Genomic DNA, 26,974 nt, shown 5'->3' on the forward strand with positions numbered 1-26,974 from the left:
TTAAATGAGCATATTCCACTTGTTTTCAAAAGAAGTTCTGTAGGGCTTCTTTTCTATACTCTACCAATGATTTAAGATGTGTTGTATAGAACAAATTTGTATAAACAGAAGTTACATATCTCCACAATCACTATTCTTTACAAAAAAAAAAACCAAGATTCTAGTTGGAGATTTTTGATACTAAGTTTTAATACAGCCTCCTAAATGTACCTTCCAAAGTTCAATACGAAGATACTCATCTTCTACAAGCAGCTGCTTCTCAATTTAATTTGCACAGCTTTTTCATGCTCCACTGGTGTATTAAATGCTGCTGCACTCTGTAGGAGTTTATCTATGATAAACCCAACAGCTGACTGCTTGCTTCATACGGACCTTCTCAAAATGTTTTAGTATATGTCACCCAAGTGTTACAGTATTAGAGATTTAAACTGCCATTTCAGTGTGATTGGCACACAAGTGCCTCATTTCTTTAACCACCTATATGCGAACTCAGACCTGAATCTTTATTAAAAAACATACGCAAGTCAGTCAAGTTCACAGCTGAAGCAATTTCAGCTGCTTTTAATACCAGTTCTAAATATTTTCCTCCTCATTTGTTTAGCTGCACATGTTTTAGAAGCTTGTAATTAAGACAAATTGGGTAATCAAAGAAGAATAATCTTCCTTGTTACTTTACCATCCATTTAGCTTGGAACGATGATGACAGATGTTGATTAGCAAAGAAGAACTCCATACCAAAACAAGGACAGAATTCATACTCTTGGATAATAGCATTTTGTGAAATAAAATTTCATAAATTCACATGCATATGAAACTGAGAGGTTAATGTGAAAAGTGTTGTGCTGAGAAATTAAGCACCTCATTATTATTATTATTATTATCCACCTTTCATATAGGAACTAAAATTATTCCAACTTCATTACGAAGAGAAGCAGAATAGGTTTGGTGTGTGTGATTTCCAACACCAATGCATATGAAGAACTTAGTTTAAAATAAGGTGATAAGGGAGTGGAGAACAATCGTGAGTTAATGAATTCAGTAGTCTGCCTCTGCTAGTATTTCAAGAAAGGAACTGAACTGGATTGCAGTTTACTGAGTACAATGAGAACATAATGGACATTGCCTGCCCCAAGACTTTACCTTTAGCCTGTGGTGTCCCATTGCCCTTGAGATTTCAAATTTGAATAAATGATAGAAGGAGAGAGCACAGAAATTTTCACATGGTAGACAGGGTTTGTTTTTTTTAGTACATAGGGTCTATTCATCTGGGAGAATAACCTCATGCCTATTCATGATAGCCACATCACGTTATCTAGCAGGTAAAAAGACAGTAATAATCATAGTAAATTATTGCATTAATGCCCAAAATCACCAAAGCAGGAATGTGCTTCTGCACAGAGAACCAGCATCACAAACTTTAACTGAAAGCATACCACCATTTTACAAGAAGAAACAATCAATTTTTAAAATGTTGACTGTAGTTTCTACTGCAGTTATATAGGAAATTACATATCTAATGCTTTAATTGGCTTACAGAACACAGGAATAAAACGGTTGAAATAAAATTTGAGAGGTGATATTGATTCTCACATTACCTAACTGATAGACAACTGACTTCAGTCTTTAAAAACACTATTTCCATATAGCAGACTTATTATTAAAATAGAAGAGAGAGCTGCAAGGTACAACTTGTTAAATTGTGCAACAGCTTTACACAGAAGACGCACAAACACCTTTGAACCTATGCCAGACCAGAAACTGAGAGCCTGAACCCCAAAAGTATTTAAAAAGCAGCAGAACTGCTTCTATAGGGTCAAAATTATTCACTATGAATCCTGAATCTCTTGTGTGACTTTCTGGTTTTTTAATAGTTCAGTACTATGAACACCCTTGTCATTGTTTTATTCCCAGCACAAACTCAAATTGTTTTGGCTCTGAAGAAAAAACACAAACTAAGGGAGAAATGCAAGGGCATGTTCAATTTAATACATAAAACCTGAATCAACTTATGACATTTTAATACCATATTTACTTTTCTGAAGACAGACAACATAGTAACTCAAAAAAGCTTTTCTAAACATCATCCTGAGCTCTGCTGAACTTTTAATGATGGCAGGACCAGACTGTTACATTGCCAATACACAACAATAAAATCTGAGAAAGACTGGAAAGAAAATGGATAAATAAATTACAGAAAACACCAAAGAACTGGGAAAAGGAAAAAAAGATTACAGATATGGGTATGCTTATTCAAACATGACAAGACAGCTGTATACTTACATGATCACATATACAAAAGAGTACTAACACAGATTATAAGATTCAACTTTTACTTTATTTTAATTTGCCTCTTAGCTTTACTGCAAGTCTAACTAGGGAACTCTTCACAAGGAGTAGGAAAAACCATGAAGACCACTACAAACCAGTGGGTTTGAGCAAGAACATGGTTATATTTTACGATTTGCTAGTACTAAAGATGTTGTTCTACAATATATAGTGCTAAGTAGCTAAGTGTAAATAGTAATGTGTCTATGAATTGATAATGTAGAAACCACAAAAGGTTTTACAATAACACATTGACATTTCTATATTTTGCAAAGTGTTTGTACAGATAGTGAATATTTAATTGGATTCTTTCCAACTTATCCATTGTCATCTGTAAAACATGTCTTCAGACTTTTGTATTTCTACATCTCTTAAAAGAGAACGCCTTTCTGTATTAACATAGTCAACAGAATTATGATAGGCCCAGTATCTGAAAGCTTTGTATATTATCACAATTTATGTAACTATAAAATGTATGGAAAAATAACTTATAGTTTAAAACAAAGAAAAAAAAAACACCAAAAAAAACACCAACCAACCACCAAAATGAGTAACACTAGCCATAAATTGGACATTGCTTATGTCTAATAACAATATGGTGATAACAACACATGGCGACTTCATACTAAAAACAGAGTTTATCAGTCCCTGAAATAAATGGTGATCTTTACTTCACCAAGGTACATCTTTTGCTCATAGGTCCATAAATTTTCCTGCACTAATTCACCTTAAGACAACATCTTCCTAATATTATAATGGCCATGAAGAGTATTACGAGAACACAAAAAATTAGATGACTATCCAAAGAGAGCCCAACTCAGAAGTGAGGTGAGACAGAAAGGATATCAACAAAGTTTAATTTATGACACTGTCTTCAACCGGAACAGACTAGGGAAAAACCCAATGTTTTAAACGTATGATGACAACAGTTCAAAATACCACTTCTCCAGTCCTACCTGCCTGCATCAGTCTCCTTGAAGATCCCATCCTGGTTAGGACACAATTCACAACTAGGTGTGACACCACATTTGCATGCATCACAAAACCAAGGTTCTGTGGAATTTTCTGAAGCTGAGCTCATGATCGAATCACTCTCTCCATCAACACCATAGCAACCTGTACACATGAAAAATGACACCAATATAAGAAAAGTCAATTGTAGAAGTAGATAGCTGTCAGTTATGATTTCAGCAGGAAAAATATATACACATATCCATTCAGAGAAATGATATGGAGAATACCAAGAAAGCTTAAAATATTTTTGCAAAGATTGTTCAAAATTTTCAATTCAAAGAGATTCTAATTATAAGAAGTGATCTATTTTATGTGACTGTCTTAGACTGCAACTGAAAAACAAGAATAAAAAGGCTGCTTTACTTAATTATTCTGCAACACTGCGTTCTTCCAGGCTATCCATTAAGAAGGAAAGTAACAAAAGAACACTTGAAACAACAAACAAATTAAAACTTAAGGCACAGAAAAACTCAAGGCATTTTTTCAAATAATAAAATATCTTTCAAGTTAAATGCAACAAGCTAAAGAATTTGTGACCATTTGCAGGCTTCTCTTGGATATTCCTATCTTTCTCCTTCTCTCTAGTCTGAAAATGAACATTAATTGGGGATAGGAGTGTGTGTGATTTTTTCAAGGTTTATTTTGTCAGTAGTATCCAGTCCAGAAAATGCACTCCACTTTTCTACTTTGCATTCAGCATCCAAATCAACTAAAAGAGAACCTATGCACATGAAATTATATTAAAAAAAAATAAAAACAAAACCCCACAAAACTACTTGCATACTTTAGGGGTTGTAGGACTGAGACTAAAAGGCCTTCTATAACTTCAACACCAAAGTATAGTTTGCAGAGCACAGACTGAAAGTTTTGAGATACCACACTGGTGAATGATGAGTATATTAATTTTTTTTAGGCATTCTCTTTTTTAACTGGTATTAAATTATGGCTAGACTCAATCTTTCAGTTTCTCCATTCTTCTTTGGTATATCCAATGTAATTTTTATGATTCTTAAGATGTCTATGCATACTTAATCACCACAAAATTATGAAAACAGTATTTTTCAAGTGATTTAAAATCTTGTTATTTAATATTTGCACAAGAATAAGAGTAGTATTATTACAAATGACAAAAATGAAAATTTTAGAGCTTATCACCACAAAACTGTATTTCTGCATATGCCACACTTTGAACATTTATCTGTTATTCAAACGGAGAAAAATATGATTTCACTGTCAACACCTGAAACACAGTAGAGACTCTTATACTAAGAGATTAAATTCAGCTATCCATCAAATACAATGATCAAGTCAACATCTGTGCTTGCAGATCAGTTAAATTACTGAATTCTGCAATTAAATAGCAACATGATTTGTTACTTTGGTTCATTACCCACTCACTGTAATAAAAAAGCAACAGAGCTCCAACTCCCCTTGTGACAGAAACAGAGGTCTGCATAATAGACTAGAACTACATCCAGGAAATAAGCAGTAACACTGTAGGAGCCATTTAAGAAATATAGTCTTCCATTACAGAAGGAGGCTCATCAATAAGAATTAAAATAAGAAGGCAGAATGTTTCTTTTCATTATAAAAGTGTTCCAGAATTAAAGGACAAGTAATGTGCAGAACTGCATTCACAGACAAGTTTCATTAATGCATATAAAAGACCATATAGCTCACACATAAGGTGACTCCATTTTCTTTATAATGTAGTATCAGCTTTAGGTAGCATTCCAGAAAGTAATTTTTTAAGTTCTAATGACACAGTCTTGAATACATGTCAGTAAAGCTACTTCCAAGCAATTACATTAACATACACACAGCCCATTGATAGAGTTAATGAATAATTAAGCATTTTATAATTCCCTCAGACTTCTTAATGTATTAGCATTTTCCTAAATGTACTTATTAAAAATTACCTACCACCACAGCAGTAATACTGTCATCAATCCATACAGCAAAATAAATTCAGCTTATTTCAAACACTGATGCTTCTTCACAAATTTAAAGTAGTTAGATTTGCTTTTCTAACCTATGTGCCATCAGCCTGCTAAAATTAGAATAGTGACTTAACTAAACTGTCTTATCTTCATTCTAAAATAGTTGCCTTATCATACTTACCAGTCATTTATACCCGATTATCTTTTTTTATCCTTCCTCCTGGAAAATGACACATATGTGCTGCAATTATTTTCATCCTTATCATGTGTTGACATAAAATTATTTTTCTAACAATACAAATCTAGATCCTTTCTTCAAGTAGATTTTAAAAAAGTAAACTTTTAACCCAGATTTTTGATCCCAATTTACTTTTTTCCCTAACTACCATTTAGCTATAACTAAACACCATACTGTTACAATGACCAAAAGGGGTAGTCATTAGCTGGAGAAAACAGACTAAATTACTATTAATCATCAGTGATAAATACATCAAAACAACTTTGTCCACAACAGAGCTGAACAAAAGGCAATCCAACCTGAAGACTGCCATAGATTTGGTGTACACTGCCACATAAAGCTACAGAATCGAAGCTGCAATAGAAAGCATCAACAAAAAGCTGCACTCAGTGGTAGCTTTTTATACCCACATAGATTATTACCTTTAACCACAAGGGAAAGAAACTTCAGCGCAAGGTACTTGGTAATTGTTCTTGACTGAGAGTGGCATGGACCAATTTCAGTATGCTCCAAAATAAGTCCGAACTCTATGTAACACGTCTGAAGAGTTTATTTTCTAGGAGGAGTTAGGACTAATACATATGAATAGTGAAATAAAACTCACCTTTATGAAGAGTGCTTTTAAGTAGTTAATTAGGTAATGCGCCATAAATAATTTCTACTCAGGTCTTGGGACCTAGCAGCTGAAGTTTAAATTCAATCTAATAATAATTAACGGAATAAAGAGCAACTCCCGAAATTAATCAGAAACTACATGTTTAGCTGTATTTTTTTGTTACAGATATGCAAGAATTTTAACCCTTCTTATGTTTGCTATAAAGAGTCATTTGCTGCTTTTCGGTGGTTAAGTGGTAACAGAAACCAAAGGAAAGATCAAATTTCACCATACTGGTAACACAAATCTGTTGAATAGCTGTTATTTATAAAATGTCTGCAAAGCTACAAGACAGACAGCAAATCCTGCATGTGGTTTTGACATCAAAAAACAGTATGAAGAAAAAAAACCTTTATGAAAAACAGAGGTTAAAGTTTCTTGCAGGCCAAAAATAAATGGTGAAGAAAACAAATGCTAGTAGCTCAATTTTTAAACAACAAAACTTACAATTCAGAAAAGACTGAAATTACTTAAAATAAGAAAAGAATCAATGACAACATATGTCTGCCCTGTTTTAAGGAAATCACAGATAACACAATGATGATGTCATTTGACACTAAGATGTCAGACGTATACAGGAGCAAATGTACTATTTGTTCTTCAAATGTAAAAGGCACAAAAACCCCACTATTTTACTTCAGCTGAGATCTGAAGGCAAAAGAAGGTTCAGAAAGAAACCCTATTGTAAAGATAGATCAATTTTTAAATTTTGAAATATATAAGATTTAAATTTTAGTTCAAGTAAGCCTATTTGGAACAATTAAAAGATTATTACAGCAAGTCTCCATCCAGCCCAAACAAGAGCAAGTACCATAACCACTGCTCTGTTCACATGTGGTAGTAATTACAGAATAAATATCTCAGTCCCTTCTGTGAGTTGCTGCACTTCTATATATATACATTACAGTATTTATTGTACTAGCTGTCTATTAATTCTGCAGCCTAACTGCAGCAGTTCAAAATTCTTCCAACATACTGAGAAACAAAAAGAATTCAATAGCTTACAGCTTACTAGAAATGAAAACCTACTTTCTTAAGTAGCAAACATAATGAAAACCCTGGCAAAGCTGAGGAATGTTGCTCATCTAGTAAGCATCTGTAGTATCAAAATTAAAAAAAAACAAATTTTCAAAATTTCTCAATATACTAACTTCATTTCATCCCCTCATATCACAAGTTGCAATACTAACTGCAAACAGAAAAACTAATTTGGTCATTTTAACATCATTTAAACAACCGCGTCTTATACACTGTCAGAATTTAGTATCATGGTTAAAAAGATTATCAAACACTTTCAAGCAAGCAAATGCAATTAACACTAACGAAAAAGATGAACCTGGAGTTCTAGACCGCACTTTCAGTGGCTTTCACTTTCAGATTTTGAGTAACTTTGTAACAGTCATGCTAACAGATTAACATGTCTCTTAATAAGTTGAATCTGGGGAAAAAGTGTTTTCTACTGCTTGGTCATAATTGAATTTCTGCATATTAAAGTTAGTCCTACAGTACAAAATGCACTTGCTAAAAAATCTAAATGTACTTTTGTCCAAATCTGTCTGAAAAGTTATTATATATAGATAAAGAGTTCAGAGTTTTCAAAAACAGCGGTACTTTTATATTTTTACCACAGTAATATTCAACTGTAACAAACAACAGTTCTTTAAATACATTATTTTAGAATCCTTAAAACTACTGAGTACAACAATGGTTCAACTGACACTTTTTCCTATGCTGAAAGAATTATTTTGGTCCTATTAAAAACCTTAAAAAGCATTATTTTGACTCTTTAGACATACAAATACAAAGCTGCTGCTTGATATATCACTTCATCCTAGTATTAAATGGTTAAGTGATGATCAAGAAGAAGTTGTTTAATCCAACTTTCCTGTATGAATTGCTGGGAATTGCTGCTGTTGGAACAGAAAGCAGTGTAAGGCCTCACTACAAGTAAATCTCCCGAGCAACATCTGGAGGTAATCTTTAGATTCTTTCTAGAAGCATCATAGTTGTGTAGATGGTGTTACGACTTAAGGACTGAAGGACAAGAGAGGAAAGGATGCACATTTTTTAAATCATGTGTTTGATTCCAGTTATTATCACCTCACCTGTGACTTATTCGGCACAAAGTCAGCCACCCACCCCTTTGACAAGAAAATATGTTGAAGAAAATAAAACAACTTTTAAACACTTGGCATAAAATGCACCCAGCCTTTCCTTAATGTTCACAAAAATTCTGAATTTGGATCTTTAGAATACTCAGAAGCCCCTTTTCAACTGCAGTTCATTAAATCCTCATGTTTGTATATTCTTAGATTACTGCATCACAACTCTATGTCTGCCACTTCCTTGAATACCTCTTACAATAAAACTGGTTTAGTATAATATCCTATGAATTTAAACACATGAAAGGCAAGAAGTTAGAACTCCCATAACATTTATTGTTCCACTAACAGCATCTATGTATTACTATTACAGCTAAGTTGTCTATTGAATGTATGTCATTTTACACAGAAAACAAACTTTTTTATTCCTGGATTTTAAAGCCATTATACTCCATCGGTAGCTTATATTTTATGTGACTTCCATTAAAATGAAATTGCACTCACTTTAAAATGCTACCATTAAAACAATTGTTCTGAAATTTATACCACTGAGGGAAATGGAAAGAGAGACCTAATTCTTGCTTTGGCTGCATCTGTCCCACCCTTTCTCTGGGAGGGTAATTTTTTGCCAAAGAGACTATCTGCATATGTTAACTAAGCGTACATATACTCTGAAACACGATCTTCTTACACAGACCACGAAAACGTGAACTTTAAGGTAAACTGTAGGTTCACAAAATTAAATGCTGTGAGATCACAGTATTCAAACTATACTGCATTCAACCCTTAATTGGACCAACAGCTTAGAATAAAGACATTAATCAATTCATGCATCATAACTTCAGAACAGTATTTTTATTTAGTAAATCAAGTGAATTAAAGTACAGGATTTCGCAGAATGAATTTTTATATCAGACAACTGCAGATCAGGGTAAGCAGCAAATTTAAAACACAAAAACCTTTTACTACACTGTAAAGCATATGGCCACTACACGATTGCTTTTAGCATGAGAAATTTTATTCTGTACTGTGCACATCACAGTAAAGTAAGAAACAAATAGAGTGAATGGAAAAAAAAAAAACAGACGGAAAAATGTACAACTTCTCTCATTTAATTCACAGCAACTCATCCAAGGGCAATAGCTCGCAAATATACTACCTACAGTTATGGTAGATGCTCTGATATGCACCAGACAATTTCTTCAGACACGATGCAATCAATATGTGAAGAAATGTGACACCACAGTCAGGGGTGTCATGCTATTACAAAATCTTGCCACAAATATCCAAAATGGCAGATTAGTGCCTAAAGAAGATTTTTATAAAAAGAAACAAGAATTATCTCCACACAGAAGTAAACACTCAAAAAAGCAACTGTACTACTACAAATTCAATCAGACTTTTCCCTAGCGCTGTAAACATTTTTCCTTTTTTTCTGATATGCGATACACTGATACATGAAATGAGAATAAATTTTTAATCGATGGACTTATTAATTAATTACAGGCTATTTAGACATAGAGTATGAATGCAAAGTGTAAGAGTGGGTATTAAATTAGCATTACACGCATGCCTCCACAGTTCCAGAGGCAGCTACAGATTTCTGTCATTTTGAACCAGTTATTTGCTCCACAAAGTTTATAGATTTTTTTGGGCGTGTGTCTGCAGAGCAAAGATAGCTTTTGGACAAGTGATGCGAGCCACGCAGGTGATACGAACATTACCCAGCAAACAGCTGCACTGGAAAGGATACTGAATTCCTAGCAATCTCAAAATCTGTCAGCAAAGCAAGTGAAAGTGTTTATTAAGGTCTGAATCAGAATCCTCCCCTAACTTTCTGCCATGCTGATGTGTTCCACGTGAGCACTGGCAGAGTTGCCCTCAGATGAGTTATCACTCCTCTTGTCCCATGGAAGACTCCTGTAACAGTTGATTAATGGAAGTGAGCAAACCAAAAGGAATACAGATTATGATTGAATTGACAGCTGCTGCACCAGGAACTGAGAAGGAAAAGGCACTAGCACCAAGTACCCAGGAACATAAGTAACAGAGCAGTATGCACAACAATAAGCTACCTTGTGCTAGAAAAGCCAAAACTCACAGGGGCAAGGGAGAGCGGAGATGTAGGCCCTGCCTTACTTAAAACACAACGCAACATCATCTTACCCTCTAAAAACAGGTAACAGATTCCTGCCAAAAATTATACTGGCATGCAGCCACTTAAGGATCACAACTGGAAGGCTCACCTTCACATGAAAGGCCATACCACCACATACGATTGACTGCCCTTTGACCAGTTAGCTACAAGTAGAGCAAAAGACTCCCGCAGGGAAGGGAGCCCTGTTGTCCTGAAGAAGTAGGCTCGACTCAAGCAGCATTTTTATGGCTAGTGGGTAACTTCATATTAAATACCGAGGCAGCCACTACAGGAAAATCTTTTTTCAAGTCGTCTGAAAGGTTCTGTAGTAAAGAGAAACTTCTACTTCAGCAGAGCACAAAGGCACAAGCCAACAGTGTAAGACCCCTCCCTGTGAAGTAAAACAGTTTCTGTAATAGTCAACAAGGAGAGAGATGATAAAGTCTTCAGGGAAAGAACAATCAAATCACCAGTATCATTATATTGGTCCCTGGGAGGGACATCAGTAGGGTGTGAAAGGAGTGCACTTCCTTCCAAATAAATCTCTACAGTGCTATAGAAAAGTAGCAAAAACACATCAATTCATAATACAACTTGAAACTGCATACAAAAACTATGAAGAAAACCCCTGCAGAATTCCAGTAGCTTTGTTTGGGCATTTCAGAATAACAGGCATCTTGGGTTTGAGATTCTAGGGAAAAGACAACTGCTAAATACCAAAATCAGTTCACAGGAAATGGGCATATTATTTTCCCCAACTGCAGGCAAACACAGGTAAACATCACTGCATTGATTTTTGTACAACTTAAATAAGAGCCTCCTCATTCAATACTGTACTAGAAACTGCATTTTCTGAAAAACTCAGCAGCTCAATTATTAGAACAAATTTCAGAACACAGCATGATGTCTGCAGCCACAGCAATCTACCTACTAAAGGAAACCTGCAAAGATTCTTGGATTCCAATCTGTTTATAAAACAAACTTGCTTATTTCTGGAACACGCATTTCAAACTACAAAGCAGCTGTGTATAATAGCACAAAGGGCTTCTTACAATACAGCCTGCGCCCATGATCTGGGCACAAACTTATAAGGCACAGTTCAAAGTCAATGATAGTAAGAGTAAACCTCGCCTCTATTAATATTAAAAAGAATAATAATTCTCGAGGTTGCAAGCAATGTTTTATGATTAGATAGCAATTATTTCTTCAACTACTTTCAATTTATTTTTGGGAATCACCAGAGTTTAATCATTAAGCCAACAGGAACAATGCTGCACTGCATTTTGGTTTTCACTGAATCTTTATGGTAGTCTGTGTCTTCATTTATTACTCATGCATTCAGAAGTAATACAATGAGTGAATGACCTCTGGGCAAGAGTGCAGGAATCTTTAAATTATTTAACATATATATATGTAAGATCACTGGCTCAAACTAAAACTTCAAATGCTCAAAATTTGTTTATAAAATTTTGATTCGCTGCAAGTAATTATTTAAACAATTACTGAAAAAAGCTCCAATTTAAAACAGTACCTGCTCTTAATATTATAAAATATCAAAATACAGAAAAAAATACACCAGAATCAATGTTCATCTCTACTTAAAACTATATTCATTTGTTTACAAATTGATATACACATCTAGCAACGAAACGTATACATAAAACATCAAGTAAACTTCCAAACTGCAATTACCACAGATTTGAAGTTCAGCTTGTTGCAGGGAATATTTACATTTTTATCACAGTCAACAATTAGAAACAGAAATTCACAGCTACTTTACATACACTTTTAAGTATTTATTATTAAAATAAATGGTAAGGATCAATACATTCAAACGTGTGAAAAATGAACTGACACTCATAGTAAATTAACTTGTACAGACTGCAGAATTTATCAGAACGAGCAATTTAAATCTTCTGAATTAATCTATTTTACTTTTTTGCAATAACAAAGAAAACATACCTATTGTACTCTGTAACAGTGGGACTATAAGGAATCTTTGCCTGTAACACTTTAAAAAGAAGAATAGCAGCAATTACTTTTAGACAGATTTTGAACTATGGAACTATTTTCTGGTAGAGGAAGGCCAGCTATAATCTTACCTTTTGTATGTACAAAAGCTTTAGTAAACTAAACACAATAAGTAAATTACCTCTAGAGATTTTCAGGGCACTCTTCTGGAATAAAATACTAATTTACCATCATTTTGTTATAAAAAGGCGTAAGATCATTTTTCCATCACAATCATTCTGCACTTTAACATGACTTCCTGTACAATCTTTAAATAAATCTTACAGAAGAATTTTCAGGGAGCTCCACAGCTTTAGGGTTTAGATGTACTGACTACATTTCACATATGGGGAATTCTCGAATAGGCATTCATAACTACCACCAAAAGGCTCTTTCATTCAATGCTTTTCTTCTCATAAGTTAATAGAAGACTGTATTGGGGGGGGGGGAGTGAATCTATCAAGATTCTATAAATCTACTTTTAGTAGTTTACTGCATCTGAAATCAAATACATTCTGCACCTGAATTTCAAAAACTTCAGATACAGAGGAAGAAACTCTGCCAACATACCAAGACACCTACATTTAAGCGTCAAACACTTGTTACAGCCAATGAAGACCTGACTAATGGCCTCAAAGGCGCCTAGAGTATGATCCAGCTCATCATAAATTAAGTCAACTAAACTGCTCTCTAAGCTCTGCTGATCAGCTCTTCAAAGGACCACAAGAGGAATTCAGGAATTAGAATACATGCTGACGCTTAACATAAGGCACCTGAACCTGAAGACAGAAATTCCATCCTCAGCTTCCTAACTGAGTAAAACTGAGCTACAGCTCAATGCATGAGCTCAATACTGTTTGGAAATGATTTTCAATCTAGTATGAGAAAACAAAACGAGAGTAGGGAATTAATAAAAGCACTTCCTACTTGAATAGACATGCTGAATAGCTAAAAAAAAAAACAAATTTAAAACAAATGGAGCCACATAAAGATACGTCTTTTATGCTTTTGAAGAATGAAAGACTGCTTTCTTCTAATTTCAAGGGCTGAAGTAGCCTATCTCATTTTTCCGGGAAACCTTAAAAAACTGAAGCCCTAAAAAGGTACAGGGTATCGGAAATAACAAAATCAAAACAAGATAAACAAAAACCAAATCACCACCTCATTAATGAAGAAAAAAACATATTTTGTCTTTCAACAAAACAGGTATGCCTCTCTCTGTTAGTATCTACCCTGCCTTGCATCCTCAAGAGGAAGAGCAATGACATACAACACAGCCTCATCTTCTATGTAAAGATGTTAAAATTTCATACGCTTACCTCAGAATAACCTAAAGCCCTAAAAATATGACGTACAGTTCAAATATTTGCAGACTGTGATTCATTATATAGGTATCTGAAAAAAATGCCCTGTCCTATAGTTGCTTATATTTGCTTTGCTAAAGTAGAAGATGGAAGTTTCACTACTAAAATGGATCCATGTAGTATTACAAGAAAGTAACTGCCAGAGTTCAAAAACTTCATTTTTTGGAAAAAGCACATCAAAATTTTATTAAAAGCAACACACGCGCTTTCCTCCCACAATGAGGATGAAGGGTTGCATTACCTTCATGCACTGTTATTCCACAGTTGTCACACTGGATTATTTCATCAGCATCTTCACTGTTATCTCCAAGACAAACGCAACAAATCAAAATATGGTCCATTTTCTGGGAACTCCAATTTTGAGACTTCTCAAGGATCAGTGAGTCCTAATATTGAAAAATTAAGACACATGGATTATGCCAGGAACTTCAATTTTATTCACAACAAAGAAAAGATCTGGGTTTTGCTCAATATTTGAACAAGCAGATTTCATAAGACTAAAAGCTTCTTTGGTGTTGGAACATTCAAATGCTTCATTCACAAACATAAGAGCTGGGAGAAACTATAGACAGAATCTAATCTCAAGATACCTACAGATCCAAATCCCAGAGAAGGGTCTTACTTCCATTAAGAGAAACATACACATCTTTAAACCATTTCTGTTCTACCATAAGGAAATAACGCACACACCTAAAAGATTATTGGGGGGGGGGGGGGGGGGGCGGAGAAAAAAATACACCAACGCCAAAGATTACGTTCAAACGTTGTTAAAATTTCACCTTCCAAAATGGATCTGCAAAATCTGAAAATAAACAGCTAACAGAAGCCTGCCAAGTTTTCACTTATGTAAAATATGACAAATTATCAGCTTAGTTCTATTCTACTGTAATGCAAATTTATATGTCTCCATGCAAAACCATATGATTTAGTAAAATATAACAACTTATTTTCTTCTGATTACATGCAGCAGCAAGGATTTGCATGACAAGAATAATGCTCTGCTTTGGCAACCTTCAATGTGAACTAGACCACTTAAAAAGAATGTGGCTTTTAACAGGGAATTTCTCTAAGAAAACACAAAAAAGTGTTTCATAAACCAAATAAAGCTGTACATAAATATAATTTTTTTCATAAACACCATTTAGGCTTACTATTATTTCTACTGTGAGATACAGACACTGTCTTTTCTGCAAAATTTTATGGCTTATATATATTATCTTTTATTTTTTTACTAAAAAGCAACCATTAAGCTTGAACTACCTTCATTGGTGATATGAAGGCATGTAGGGAAGTGTGAAATTAAGCACACTAGTTAAAAAAAAAAAACAAAACACTGAGTGTAAATATAACAAATCATTCCAGAGCAGAGGCTGACAAGTTGAGGCATCATTCAACATATGAGAGAACTGAGAATATGCCAAAACTGGAGTGCTATCCCAACAGACCAGTGGGAAAAAAAAAAAAAAGAGGAAGGTGGAAGGTGCACTCTCAAACATCATTTTCTCATTCCAACCCCTGTTTATAATATAAAACACAGCACCAGTACTATGCCTGTGCAGCCTATGTAGATAAAAAGTACCATGAATTCTACCTGAGCTAGGTAATCCTCCACAAGCATTTTAAATCCTCACCCTAATCTATGCAATTATCTCGTGATAACCTCTCAATCTGACATAGTACTTCTCCACACAAAATTTTCAGTGAATCATTAATGAACTCTCTTTGTACTTTAGGTTATCTGGGCAGGTATTTGGAAGGTAAAGGGGGAAATCTTTGCTTTATTTAAAAGCAAGATAAAAGGGCAAAATAACCTTACCACCTAAAGCTGAGTTCAAATGGTTTACTTTGAATAATAGAGGTAGATTTCTATGTTTTTCACCTTGGAAAAGTCAAGCATGTACTTCTAGCTGTTAGGAAAGACTTCTTGATCTCCCATCCATTTTTTCTGAACAATCTAAGGAGACATGACCTATGAAGAAAACAAACCCTAATCTAGAAGTAAAAATTAAAGATTATGCAACCATTCACACAATCATGCTTCCTTAAGGAAGGCAAATCATTGTGAAAAATAGAAGAGTCTCTGCTACAAAGTTCAGGTTTACAGAGCATTTCTTGCAGAATCTTTCTTTTAGGACAAAGCTGCAAAGTATTTTGAGCAAAGCAAGAAACTTGCACATTTTTTCAAAAATACTGTGGCCCATCATTGCTCAAAATACTCACGTTTAGCTTATCATTCATACGGCAGAGAGAAAAACGGCAGTAGGTTCTCCCTAACTTTATCAGATTAATTGTGTAATGGCACAGGCATCTCGCAACTCTACAGAAACCAGTTTTGACTAACAGTACCTTGAACTTAAGCTGTTATTTGGCTTCACTAAGAGAAGTTCAGAAGAAATTTGTGATCTCTACTGTTAGAGAAGCCCAAGGTCTGGTAATTTAAAAATAATAATAAATAATAATAGTAGAAGTCGTAATAACAGCAATACCCCAACAACAAACCAAACAACAAAAAAAAAAACCCGACAACCTATTAGTTTAGGTTAAGTAAACAGAACTGTAAAAACAACACTGAAAAAACACAAGCTGTTTACACAGTGAGAACATATGCAAAAATGTGGGGGAGAGGGAAAACAAGCAATGATGGAAGGACAGCAAATGTAGATCTAATATTAGGAACCCCAGCCATTATGGTTTACCTTACGTGAAGACAGCCAACAGGCCAAATAGAGCAGCAGAATAACTTAATTTTCTATGCAGACACTGAGAGTGATGTGGAACATATGCTGCTCTCACCTGCTTAGACCATGTAAGCACCTGAAAGACCCCATTCCAGAAGCTGACTATACATGTCTAAAGCACGGTAATATTAATGTAGAGATGGTAACTGCTGACAACTCTTGAACAAGTCCTGTTCCCTACCCATGTGAGAGAAATGACTTCAGTTGTATCACTATGTAATTCCTGTATCAGTGGTGTTAATGAAGAAAGTGAGCATTTCAAGTGATATGCCTATATACTTCCAACTTTAAAGGAATTATAAAAAAAATTAAAAAACAGAAAACCCCCACCTCACTAAGAACAGAAGAATCCCATGAAGTGGTAGCAATTATAAAACCAAAGTGTATTTACCTACTAATGATGCCTGACCCTAGAAAAGGAAAGGTAAGTTTGCATTCTGTGCTTGATAAAGTAGAAAAGCACATATTTAACTACAGCACAGGTTAAAACATTGCAGACCTCAAAATACTTCTAAAAAATGTAGAAAAATAAAAATCCCACAGAAATAAAAACCAAACAATCCCTCCTCCCTGCTCCCCAACAGCCACCCCCAAAAAGTAGGCAAATGAAAGGATGAATGAATACTAAGGACACTACAACATGTTCAGAGTTAATTACCTGAATATTCTTTCATTAATTAATTCTGCATTCAGACATCTGGCTTTCTAAGAAATTAGCTTCTGCAGCATAATGAGATTTTGCTAGATTTGTCTGCTAGACAAGTTTTTTTACCTTTTTATTTTTACTATTTTAGAGTATTGTAGCGGGAGAGTATCTACAGATACTCACTGTTGCAAGACTTCTTGTTAAAGACGTATTCATGAGCAGTGCTTCGATAACTTTACTGCATGTAAAGCAGTTACAAAATTATAATTTGAATTTCAAATTTTCAGATTTTATCTTTTGATCAATGTCCTAAACCAAATGCATGAACGGAGTCTGAGGTCCATGCATATTAAGAAGCTGCACAAGAGATACGCCAGACACAGCTGCAGGTTTCTGAAACAGGCCTAACTTTTCAAGACAATAAAAATTATGGACATATTCAAGAATATATCCATTCCATACCCACATATCCATTCCGATATGGGAAACAACTCTGAAAGAAAATTGCCTATCTCTGATGTTCTGATCATCACTAGTGGTAGAGCATGTACAGCTGCTGAGCTAAGAGAATACAGGTAATAACACTAGAATTACAGAGTTAGACAATGAAAGAAGATGCCTATACAAAAAGAAAAAAATAATAGAATTATGTTTGTTTTTCTCCAATCACATCTATAACTAGTAATTAAAACAACACAGCTCATTGGCAATCATATATATTGCCAAATATATTGTATAAAATACGTAACATCTGAAATAGAGACAACTGATTCTTTCAAATACTTTGTTTAGTTCTCTGTCATTTTGCACACTAAAATTAAGATTAAACGGAACAGCAAAACTTTTAATAGTGTTGTATCACTATCACTTATCAAATGTTATGTTGATATTGCAATTATTTACTGCAAAATTGCATGTAGATTCTGCAGCCACTTTTCTCACTTTTTTCAAAATTTTGTCACTGCAGGGTATGAAGTCAACCATCTTGACAACCCAATATCTTATTTTTTCCCCATGCATAACCTTCCAGGCAACTGTAGAAATTGTGCATAGGAAAAAAAAAAGTTGCATTATTAAACACTTGTAAAATTTTCAAATTCTACAATCAGAAGATATTTAATACTTCCGAAATGCTTAAGAAATCACCTGTGAGCCCTGTCCATGGCAGGGGGGTTGGAACTAGATGATCTTAAGGTCCTTTTCAACCCTAACTATTCTATGATTCTGTAATTCTATGATTATAAGCAAATTTAACATGAATTATCATGATTATTCTATTTGTTTTAAACCCAGTGTGCATATTTCTTTACTTAGAATTCTTCTATCGGTGAACTTAGTGTTCAGACTTTGATGTTTGTCACAAAAGAAGGGCTAGGATAAAGAATAACCTGTCATTTAGCTATTTTCTGACTATGTCACAGATGCTTTTAACTTTTAGAGCAACATCTACACTAAACCAGAACTAGAAGTCCCACTAATACACCCCGATTTACATACTGGACCTTCTATTTCCTTTAGAACTAATCCAACCCCCCCTAAAGCCAAGAGAAGTCACTCTATTGACTTTAGTGGCATTAGATTGGCCAAATGGTCCAAGCAAGGTTATTTAATATGCAGTGCCTATTTAGTATAATTTTGCTGTTTTTCTTATTCCTCTAAACACAATTCCAGCCAATCAGTTTAATTTTTCAAGTTAACAGAATATCTACTAGGGAGTAGTTTCCATTTGTTAACAGATATATTATAGAAAGTTGGTTGCACTACCTCATTACTCTTGCTTTGTGAAAGAGCCAGGCTATCATTTGTCAATTCCTCATCATCTGCATTATTCCTGTTAAGAACTTTACTCTTCTTCTTCTTGGATCCTCCATCACTAGCCGTGCTGCTATTATCTTCTTCATTACCTTCCTCATCATTGTCATCCTCATCACTTCCACTTCCATCATCTTCATCATCCTCATTATCTCCATCACTTCCCTCTTTTCGCAGTGCATTTTTTCCTTTTTTTTTCTCAGCAGTAGGCCGCCAGTCATTGTCATCTTCACTATCATAGTCATCCATATCATTTAGTTCTTCCATTGATACAAAATCCAGCAAAGGTCGGTTCCTGCGCAAATTCCATTTTTTTGGTTCATTTGTTTGCTCGTCAGCTACAGCATCAGGTTCAGCTGCTTTCTCCTTCTCTTTCTTCTTTTTCGGCTTCTCTTCTTCATCTTCTTGCTCTTTCTTTTCAGTTTTAATTACCTCTTTGTCTGTTGTTGGCACCTCCTCTTCAGTAGAGCTTTTTGGCTGTTGCTCTTCTACTTTCTCTTCTGCCGGTTCCTCCTCCAAGATATTTTCTTCTGATTCAGTACAGGAACCTTCACCACTGTCCTTTGATGCATCTTCACTCCCATGACCACTTCCTTCAGAATCTGTTGAGCATATGAAAATTTAAAAAAAGTGCCGACACAAATGTACCCCCAAAAATAAAATCTGTTGAAGTAAGTTGTTAAACAAAAGAATGATGCATGTTCCTCCCTCATAAGGTATTCCACCTATTTTTTCAGCTGGTGTCCAGCTATTTCGAGTGGTATGTTGAGAACCTGTTAAACGTGAGTACATTTTAAGATGTCAAAAGAAAAGATGGCAGTATTTATTAAATGAACGGTAAATGTTCCTTTGAACTGCAGCTCATATTAACAATAACCAGTGGCACAGAATAAATCCCATGTGAAGGCACATCTTAAAAAAAGAGCATCCCAGTTTGTAAATTTCTGCAGGTGATTTCTAAATCTTCGAAATAAAAGTTATTCAATAAAGAAGTTTGAAGTTACAAAATGAGGAGTTTACATTACAAGTACTAACAAAAGTATGGATAATTCCACACCTTCATATTTATTACACATTTGTTTTCCTTGGTTTGGGGGCTCTTCTAATTTCCTATGTTATTTCATTTACTAATCCCACATAAATTATGGTCCAGTCTTGCAGCTGCACATCAATGCAAAAATTCTAACCTTATACCACCCGTATGATATTGTCCTGTATGTAGCCACTATTTCTATTAATTAATAGAAAGCCAGTCTCTGCAATGAATAGACAGGTCAGTCTGTAAAACAGAAAAGAACAAAAGAAATTTTTTTTGTATATGTTTCTTTTTGTTATCTGTACTATGAGGTACACTTGTACCTCATAGTACAGATCACAAAATAAGGCATCTGTACTATAAAGTACATGCAAAAAATATTTCAATATGTGACAAGTGAACTTGATAAAATTGATAAACACCATTCACCTTGACTATCTCTTATCTAATATTCACCTACTACCTTTCATTTACAGTATTAAGGATGAAAAAATTCAGAAAAGATTTTTTTAAATTAACAACAAAAATATAAAGCCACTGCCTAACTGATCCAATACAGAGATCAATTAGGCAGTGGCTACAGTTTTCAGTTTGTTCAGAGCCATCACCAAGCTCCTGATGCAAAGAAACATGTTGATGCTTGCAAGTTAAAAATAAAAAAATAAAAAAATTCCTTAATCACTTTAGCTACCACACAAAAAACACCACTTAATACCACCTTACACAGAGAATTTCTGAGCACATCCACCTCTGCCTAAAGACAAATACACAAACAGTGGGATCAGTGTGCTACACACGTCACATGGTGTTTATTTCCACCCCACAGATCACCGTCTATGACTAGACAGTAATTCGGTTGATAGTTCCATGTAATGGTTACTTTTGTCTTTTTCTGCATAAATCTGTATATGGAAGTATTTGATGAGCAGATTTTATAATTTTCAACACAAAAAAAAGGCATACGTGCTGCTATTACTGATTGGGACATTAATGTTATCAGTCCCCTTACAACCTAATAGAAAGTAAAAGTTTTTCACAAACGTTCTAACATTTAGAGAGCCAGAAAAAAATGAGAATATAGTAACACAAGTTATGGTACAGTCTTTAGAGAAAAAGAGTAATTAACTCAATCATGCATACCAGCCTTAATGTTAGTAACGTAAGTACAACGTAATTAACTGAAATTTTGAAACAGTAGAATACTCCTCAAGTATACCTAAGAAAAAGAGACAGTATTAACTAATACGCAATCCACTTCTAAACATGTTTCCCCTTCATTTTTAGGGAGAATCTCGGCCTGGGAATAGCTTAGCCTTTAACATCACTCTAAATTACCAACAGTGATCCTTGTACATCAACACTACAGAACTAACAGTATTCTCTAGCTGCTTTATGCCATGCCAGCAATAAAAAATAGAGAACAAATAAACATTAGCTACATTCACTTCTCTCCTTCAAATTCTCTTTGCCTTCTCCCTGCACATTATGCTTTGTACTCTTTCTGCATCCATGTACACACCAGAGATACCTACAATAAGGGATATTCCTCTTCTATCTGAATGTATTCACTGTGATAGCTGCTTTTCTAGAAAGAGCTATTCTGTGATAACAGCTATTTTTGCAGGTGTTCTTCTGTCAGATGCACTTTCAGTTAGGAAGAGGCTGTAGTATACAATTTCCTCCTTGAAAGAAATTCTTGAAAGAATGGCTCTTTCAAATTGGCAACCATATGATGTTATTCCCTATGGGAGAGAACTCAAGCTACCCTCAGTGAAAGACTGGGCCAGATACACCATCAAATAGCAAAGAATATACAGTCCCACTGAGAACAAATATGAGAGATAACAGTTGTGAGAAAGGCACCATTTATTCCTATACACCTTTAGCTGTTCAGAGTACAACAGCAGGTGGCAGTCAAACCCAAAGAGGAGAATTCAAAGAGAAATTCTCCAGGACAGAACATTATACTCTAGAATTAACATATGAAAAAGTGTAATAAAGTGACTGCTAATCAACTATGAAGTCCTGTATAATATGCATAAGACTTCAGGGGAAAGCTACTGAAATCACTACAACAGTTAAAAAAAAATCCTCCCAGGGTTTTGCAGGACCGTTTTACAAGCAACTTAACACATGGTACCAAATGTATACAGACAGTAAATGCTGCAGGATGTAAGTACATGGCCGCCCACTCACAGCAGACAGGCTGATTCTTCACTGCAGTATTTTGCTTAACAAGCAGCCTAAATGCTTGCTTTTAAGTGAAGTCTGAAGAATATACTAGATAAAGGAAATCACAGACTTGATTTTGGGCTTGCCTCTTCCACTAACAAAGCCTAACCAACTCCAGATAGCAGGAATGAAGCATCTAAAATAATTTTGGATTATTTTTTTTCTCCCACTGAGTCCTGTCTGGTTCAGTTTTACCCAGGTGCTCAAAGCTACATACAGAGACTATAATCCAGGATCCTGGGATGCTGAAAAGGGGTGAAAAGCCCGAAAGCTGAGCATGAGATATAGAAAACAACTACCATGTCGCAAGTTACTCCTATTATAGGCCAGTAATAGTCTACAGGCATCATGCGAGAAGTCATCCAGAGCAGCGTGCCTCACAATACTCTCTTTTTAGGGTGGTAACAAAAAACAGGCTACAGGTGAGGTCAGTTCTTTTGGAGGTTAAAGCTATTCAATCACCATCATCCTGTCCAGTAGTTCCTTAGCCTTTTTCTCCCAGTCACAAGGCAGACAACAAATCTGACATGATGACATGAAATTACCTGGGCATCTCTGCTGAAACGCCATGTTACACACCATGTAACAAGCCCTCACAAGGGTGTGCCTGCTTTCTGGCAGACAGGCAAAGAGGAAAGCCCTGCAAAAAAGTGTCTGTCAACAACTTCTGCCCATAAACTTCCTTACAAGAACAGCTCCAGTCACAAAAAACTCCTTTGCAAATGTGCTATACCAAACATATCTAAAAGCATCTGTATTTCCTACACATCTGATCTAGAAATTGCAAACAATTTTAAAGACTCCAAAATACTTTAAGGAAATGCTTAAGATAACTATAAAGTTATGGTATTAACAACTAGATGTAAAAATATGGCAGGAAAAACTAGATCGTACATGGAAAACATGAACTTTTAAATTGCCAAAGGCAGAGTTATGCAACTGGAAAATTCTCATCACATCTGTCTACGAGACTAAAGCCACAGAGGTCCATTATGCAAAGACTAATATAACTATACCAAAAGCAAGAACTGAAAAAGCTTAATATTTCTCTTGCAACTTCAAAAAAAAGAGAATCTAACATCAGTTAGATATATGCCACTGGGTCTCTATGCTATTTTGCTGAGTATGATAATTAAACATTGGGAGACTACTGGCAATTCAACACTGATAATGCTGGCAGTTAAAAAAACGGAACCAGCCAAAGTAATATGATAAAATAGTAATATGATACAAAACAAAATCAACATAGATTAAGGTGTTACTGCTCTAAGGAGAGAGATGTACTTCTCAATGTTTTGGAAAAAAAGCATCTAATATGTATTAACTGCAGATTTAAAATGGGCAGAGTAAGAAATGAAACTGATAACTGATCCATAATTACACATAGTTCAGAAGACAAGTATTTTAATTTAATGCAAAAAAAGGATGGAAGAGGAACATAAATGAGAGTTGCTTAGTAAGCAGTTTCCTCACTTCTACACTAGCAATAATTCCACCGCATTTTAGTAGATCTCTATTCAAGTCATAGAAGTACTCAAAACTAAAGGTTGCCAAGTTTGATCTGAGTCATTGGGAACAGCCTTATTTATAATGCCATAACACAGATGGAATTTGTTACCCTACCTCCTGAATTTGCTTGACATTTCCCTGGTTTTAATGGTATCAAACTTTATTTGTTTGGCCTGAAGTACTGCGTGCCCCATGACCTCCCTCAGTAAAGCTGCAGTCCTAAATAACCCATAAAATTGGATTCCAACATAAGCTACTGAATATTCAGCCAGAATACTATTTTTCCAAGAAACACCGGAGAATTTCACATCTTCTGCAAGGGAAGTGGCATGTGGGAGACAGTTGAATACGCGTCTAGGACATGCTAAGGCTAAGTCTCTGAAGCACATTTGCTCAAGAAACACTTGAAACATCCCATCCTTGCTGGCATATCTAGACTCTGAGGTGGCCAGGCTGCAAACCAACCATCTCACCAAGCTGGAGTAAATAAAGCACAGAAGAATCTTCTCCATGTGGCAGGAAATACACAGAAGATAGATACAGGCACAGGAGAGAGGAGATGCAAGAGAAAGTAAAGTAGGTGTAGTAAAGTAAGGACCATGCAAATCCTGTTCAAGACTGACTGAACAAGCAGAATGACACTGAATGAATGAGAAAGCATTCCATAGGGGACAGACAGACTGGAAGACAAGGCACAAAGTCAAAGTAAGGTGAAAACAAGGAAAACAAATGTCATCCCATCACTAAATCCACCCCGCCCAGATACCGGAATTAAAGCCTAAGCTTCTGCTAGATTACTCCTCTGCTCTCAGTAAACACACAGAAAAATGGGATCTCTTAAGTGTTTCCAAAGAGAATGCAAGTTCAAAATGCTTGCCAGTCACTTCAAAGTGTTACTTCAAGTGGCAGACATTTGTACAGACAAAAGATCTCACCTGGGATAAAGACAAACCAACAAAACCTAATGCCAGTATTTTCCACTTTCACAGTAGGAAAATGCCCTCGGGAACTCCACTCTGAGGGACTACACATTCCAGTTGCAAATCCAAGCCTTGAAATGATTGCATTAATTGTGCAATTAAGTGATAATTTACTAATCATTAGCTAGTCAATATTTTTGCTTACCTTCACTGTCTGCTGAAGCACCCTACAACTTTGCTGTTACTTATCATTTATGTTTATTCTAAAAAACAAATGTATTAGTTTCTTCATCAATATTTCAGTACTGTTTACCACTACAACTACTTTGGTGCTTCACAATCATTTCTGTGTGTTCCAATAACCTGTACAGGAAAGCAAAAGTGAATTCTCCATCGCATTAAGAGGAAACGAATTACAGAAAGATAAATATATTTGCAACTTTTTATTTCTAGATCAAGTCACAAGTTTTTCAGAATACCTAATACATGCATTTATATAGATCATTTTAAACAGAGCTCCTACTGACCTCAACTGCAATAACAATACATAATATTATGCAAACCAGACTCCATACATTCAACACAAAAAAACCCAAACATTTGTCTCTAAAAACTTTGGAGTCTGTAAGACTTATAGCAAAAGTAGTAAAGAATCGAGTTCTTCAAGGAAGCATTCAGCTATGCTCTTCTTCCCTACACTCAGAGAAAGAGCCTTAAATTCACACATCATCCTTGTTCAGGGACCACACTACATTTCTCTGCATTATTTAGATTTCAGTATATGAGCTGCCAAAACTGACCGACTTCAAGATGACAGAGAAGAAAAGCAGTAAATCCTTGCTTTGGAATCCTGCTGGGAATCACTCTGCAACTATACACTGATTTCTGACAACAGTATATCTCCAGCTGCTCTTACTAGAGAAAAATTAAAAAAAAAAAAAAACAACCCAAGAAAAAAGTATTTTCTAATTAACTTAAAAGCAAAACTTCAAATAACTGATCCATCCTGTGAAAGGTATTATTAAAAAGCTTCAATTGAGTACATTACAGAACCATAATTTCAGGTGATATATTTGTATGCTCTGACTCCAAAGGGACAGTTTTTTATTGATTCCACATTAAGATTATATATGACATTCTTACTTAAGGAGCAAATTTTTCAAGATGTTTATAAAAAACAGAAAAATACAGTACTCTCTATTTTGTAGAAACAGAGAAGCCATTAAAAAACTTCATTCAATATTAACATAATGAAAAGCCCACAGGCCTGAAAACTATTTATATTAAGTAAATTTACAAGAATATAACAGTTTTAAAAATCAGTTTCCCTAAAGAGATGTCAGAATGATGAGATCTTTTAAGTGAAAAATGCAGTAATTGCTTGTTGGTGTGACCCAGATCCGAAAGAAAAGAGATTAACCACACTGTAGGCAAAGACCATAACTCCCATGGACTTTTTTTTGTTGGAAATGGAGGTTAGGTGACTGGAAATCTTTTCTGTAATGAAAAAAATTTCCCATAGCATTAGGACTCCGAATACAGAAATTCAGAAATGCTGAATCCTTCCTACAGGTACTTAATACCAACTTCTCAAATACCTAATACCAACTTCCCAAATCCTTACTGCATCTCATATTCCCAGAAATCTGACAGAACAACGAATGTGTGTAAAAGATGAAATGTTCAGGGCTCGGTCTTCTTAAACTTGCATAGTATCATCTACTAGCACACATCACTCAACATCCTAAAGCTCATACATACAGATGGAACATCACCAACAGGGAGTAAACAACTTCAGAATTCTTTTAACTCAGAATCTAGATAGTACTTTTAACTTTTAACTTTCAGATTTGTTTTTCTAAACACCTATATGTGCCTTTGTGAATCACACATACATTACAGACCTGTGGAATTACCATACTTATAGGGTTTTTCTGAGTGCATGAATAGAATTTGTGGTCATTTTCATGTAGAAAGATTGTTCCTTCCTTCTCTCACATTTATTTCCCTTTGTAAGCAAACTACACAAAGAAATCCTGAATTCAAACAAATACTAAATACAGATTTGCAATAGGCTGCACATGGAGAGACCTCTATGGTCATTGAAAGAGGAAAAAGAGCAACAGCCCTGACTGTACTGGAGTAATACACATTATACTTCAAAGGCTGAAACCACAGTGTAAAAAGGAAAACCTATTTTCTATTAGGAACAATCCAGAATTTGTTTAATAGGGTTGCTTTCATGTGTAAACAGATTCTTTGTATATACACATAACTTCAAAATTATCGATTTTAT

General features: G+C 35.0%; 1 protein-coding gene across 4 annotated transcripts in view; it reads right to left on the reverse strand.

The window, feature by feature from the left end:
- Positions 1–26,974, reverse strand: part of PHF14 (PHD finger protein 14) — a 162,319-nt gene that overhangs the window by 132,527 nt on the left and 2,818 nt on the right. For all 4 annotated transcript variants that reach the window (XM_057404730.1, XM_057403056.1, XM_057403890.1 and 1 more), the window contains exons 3-5: positions 18,934–19,583; positions 14,027–14,171; positions 3,282–3,441 (exon numbers count right to left, since the gene is read on the reverse strand). In XM_057404730.1, the coding sequence (XP_057260713.1) occupies positions 3,282–3,441; positions 14,027–14,171; positions 18,934–19,583 (955 nt within the window). The remainder of the gene's footprint in view (positions 1–3,281; positions 3,442–14,026; positions 14,172–18,933; positions 19,584–26,974) is intronic.

Source organism: Pezoporus wallicus, unplaced genomic scaffold, assembly GCF_028554395.1.
Source record: "Pezoporus wallicus isolate ANWC-B61680 ecotype Strahan unplaced genomic scaffold, APGP_CSIRO_Pwel_v1 contig_7099, whole genome shotgun sequence".
NCBI classification, from domain to species: Eukaryota; Metazoa; Chordata; class Aves; order Psittaciformes; family Psittacidae; genus Pezoporus; species Pezoporus wallicus.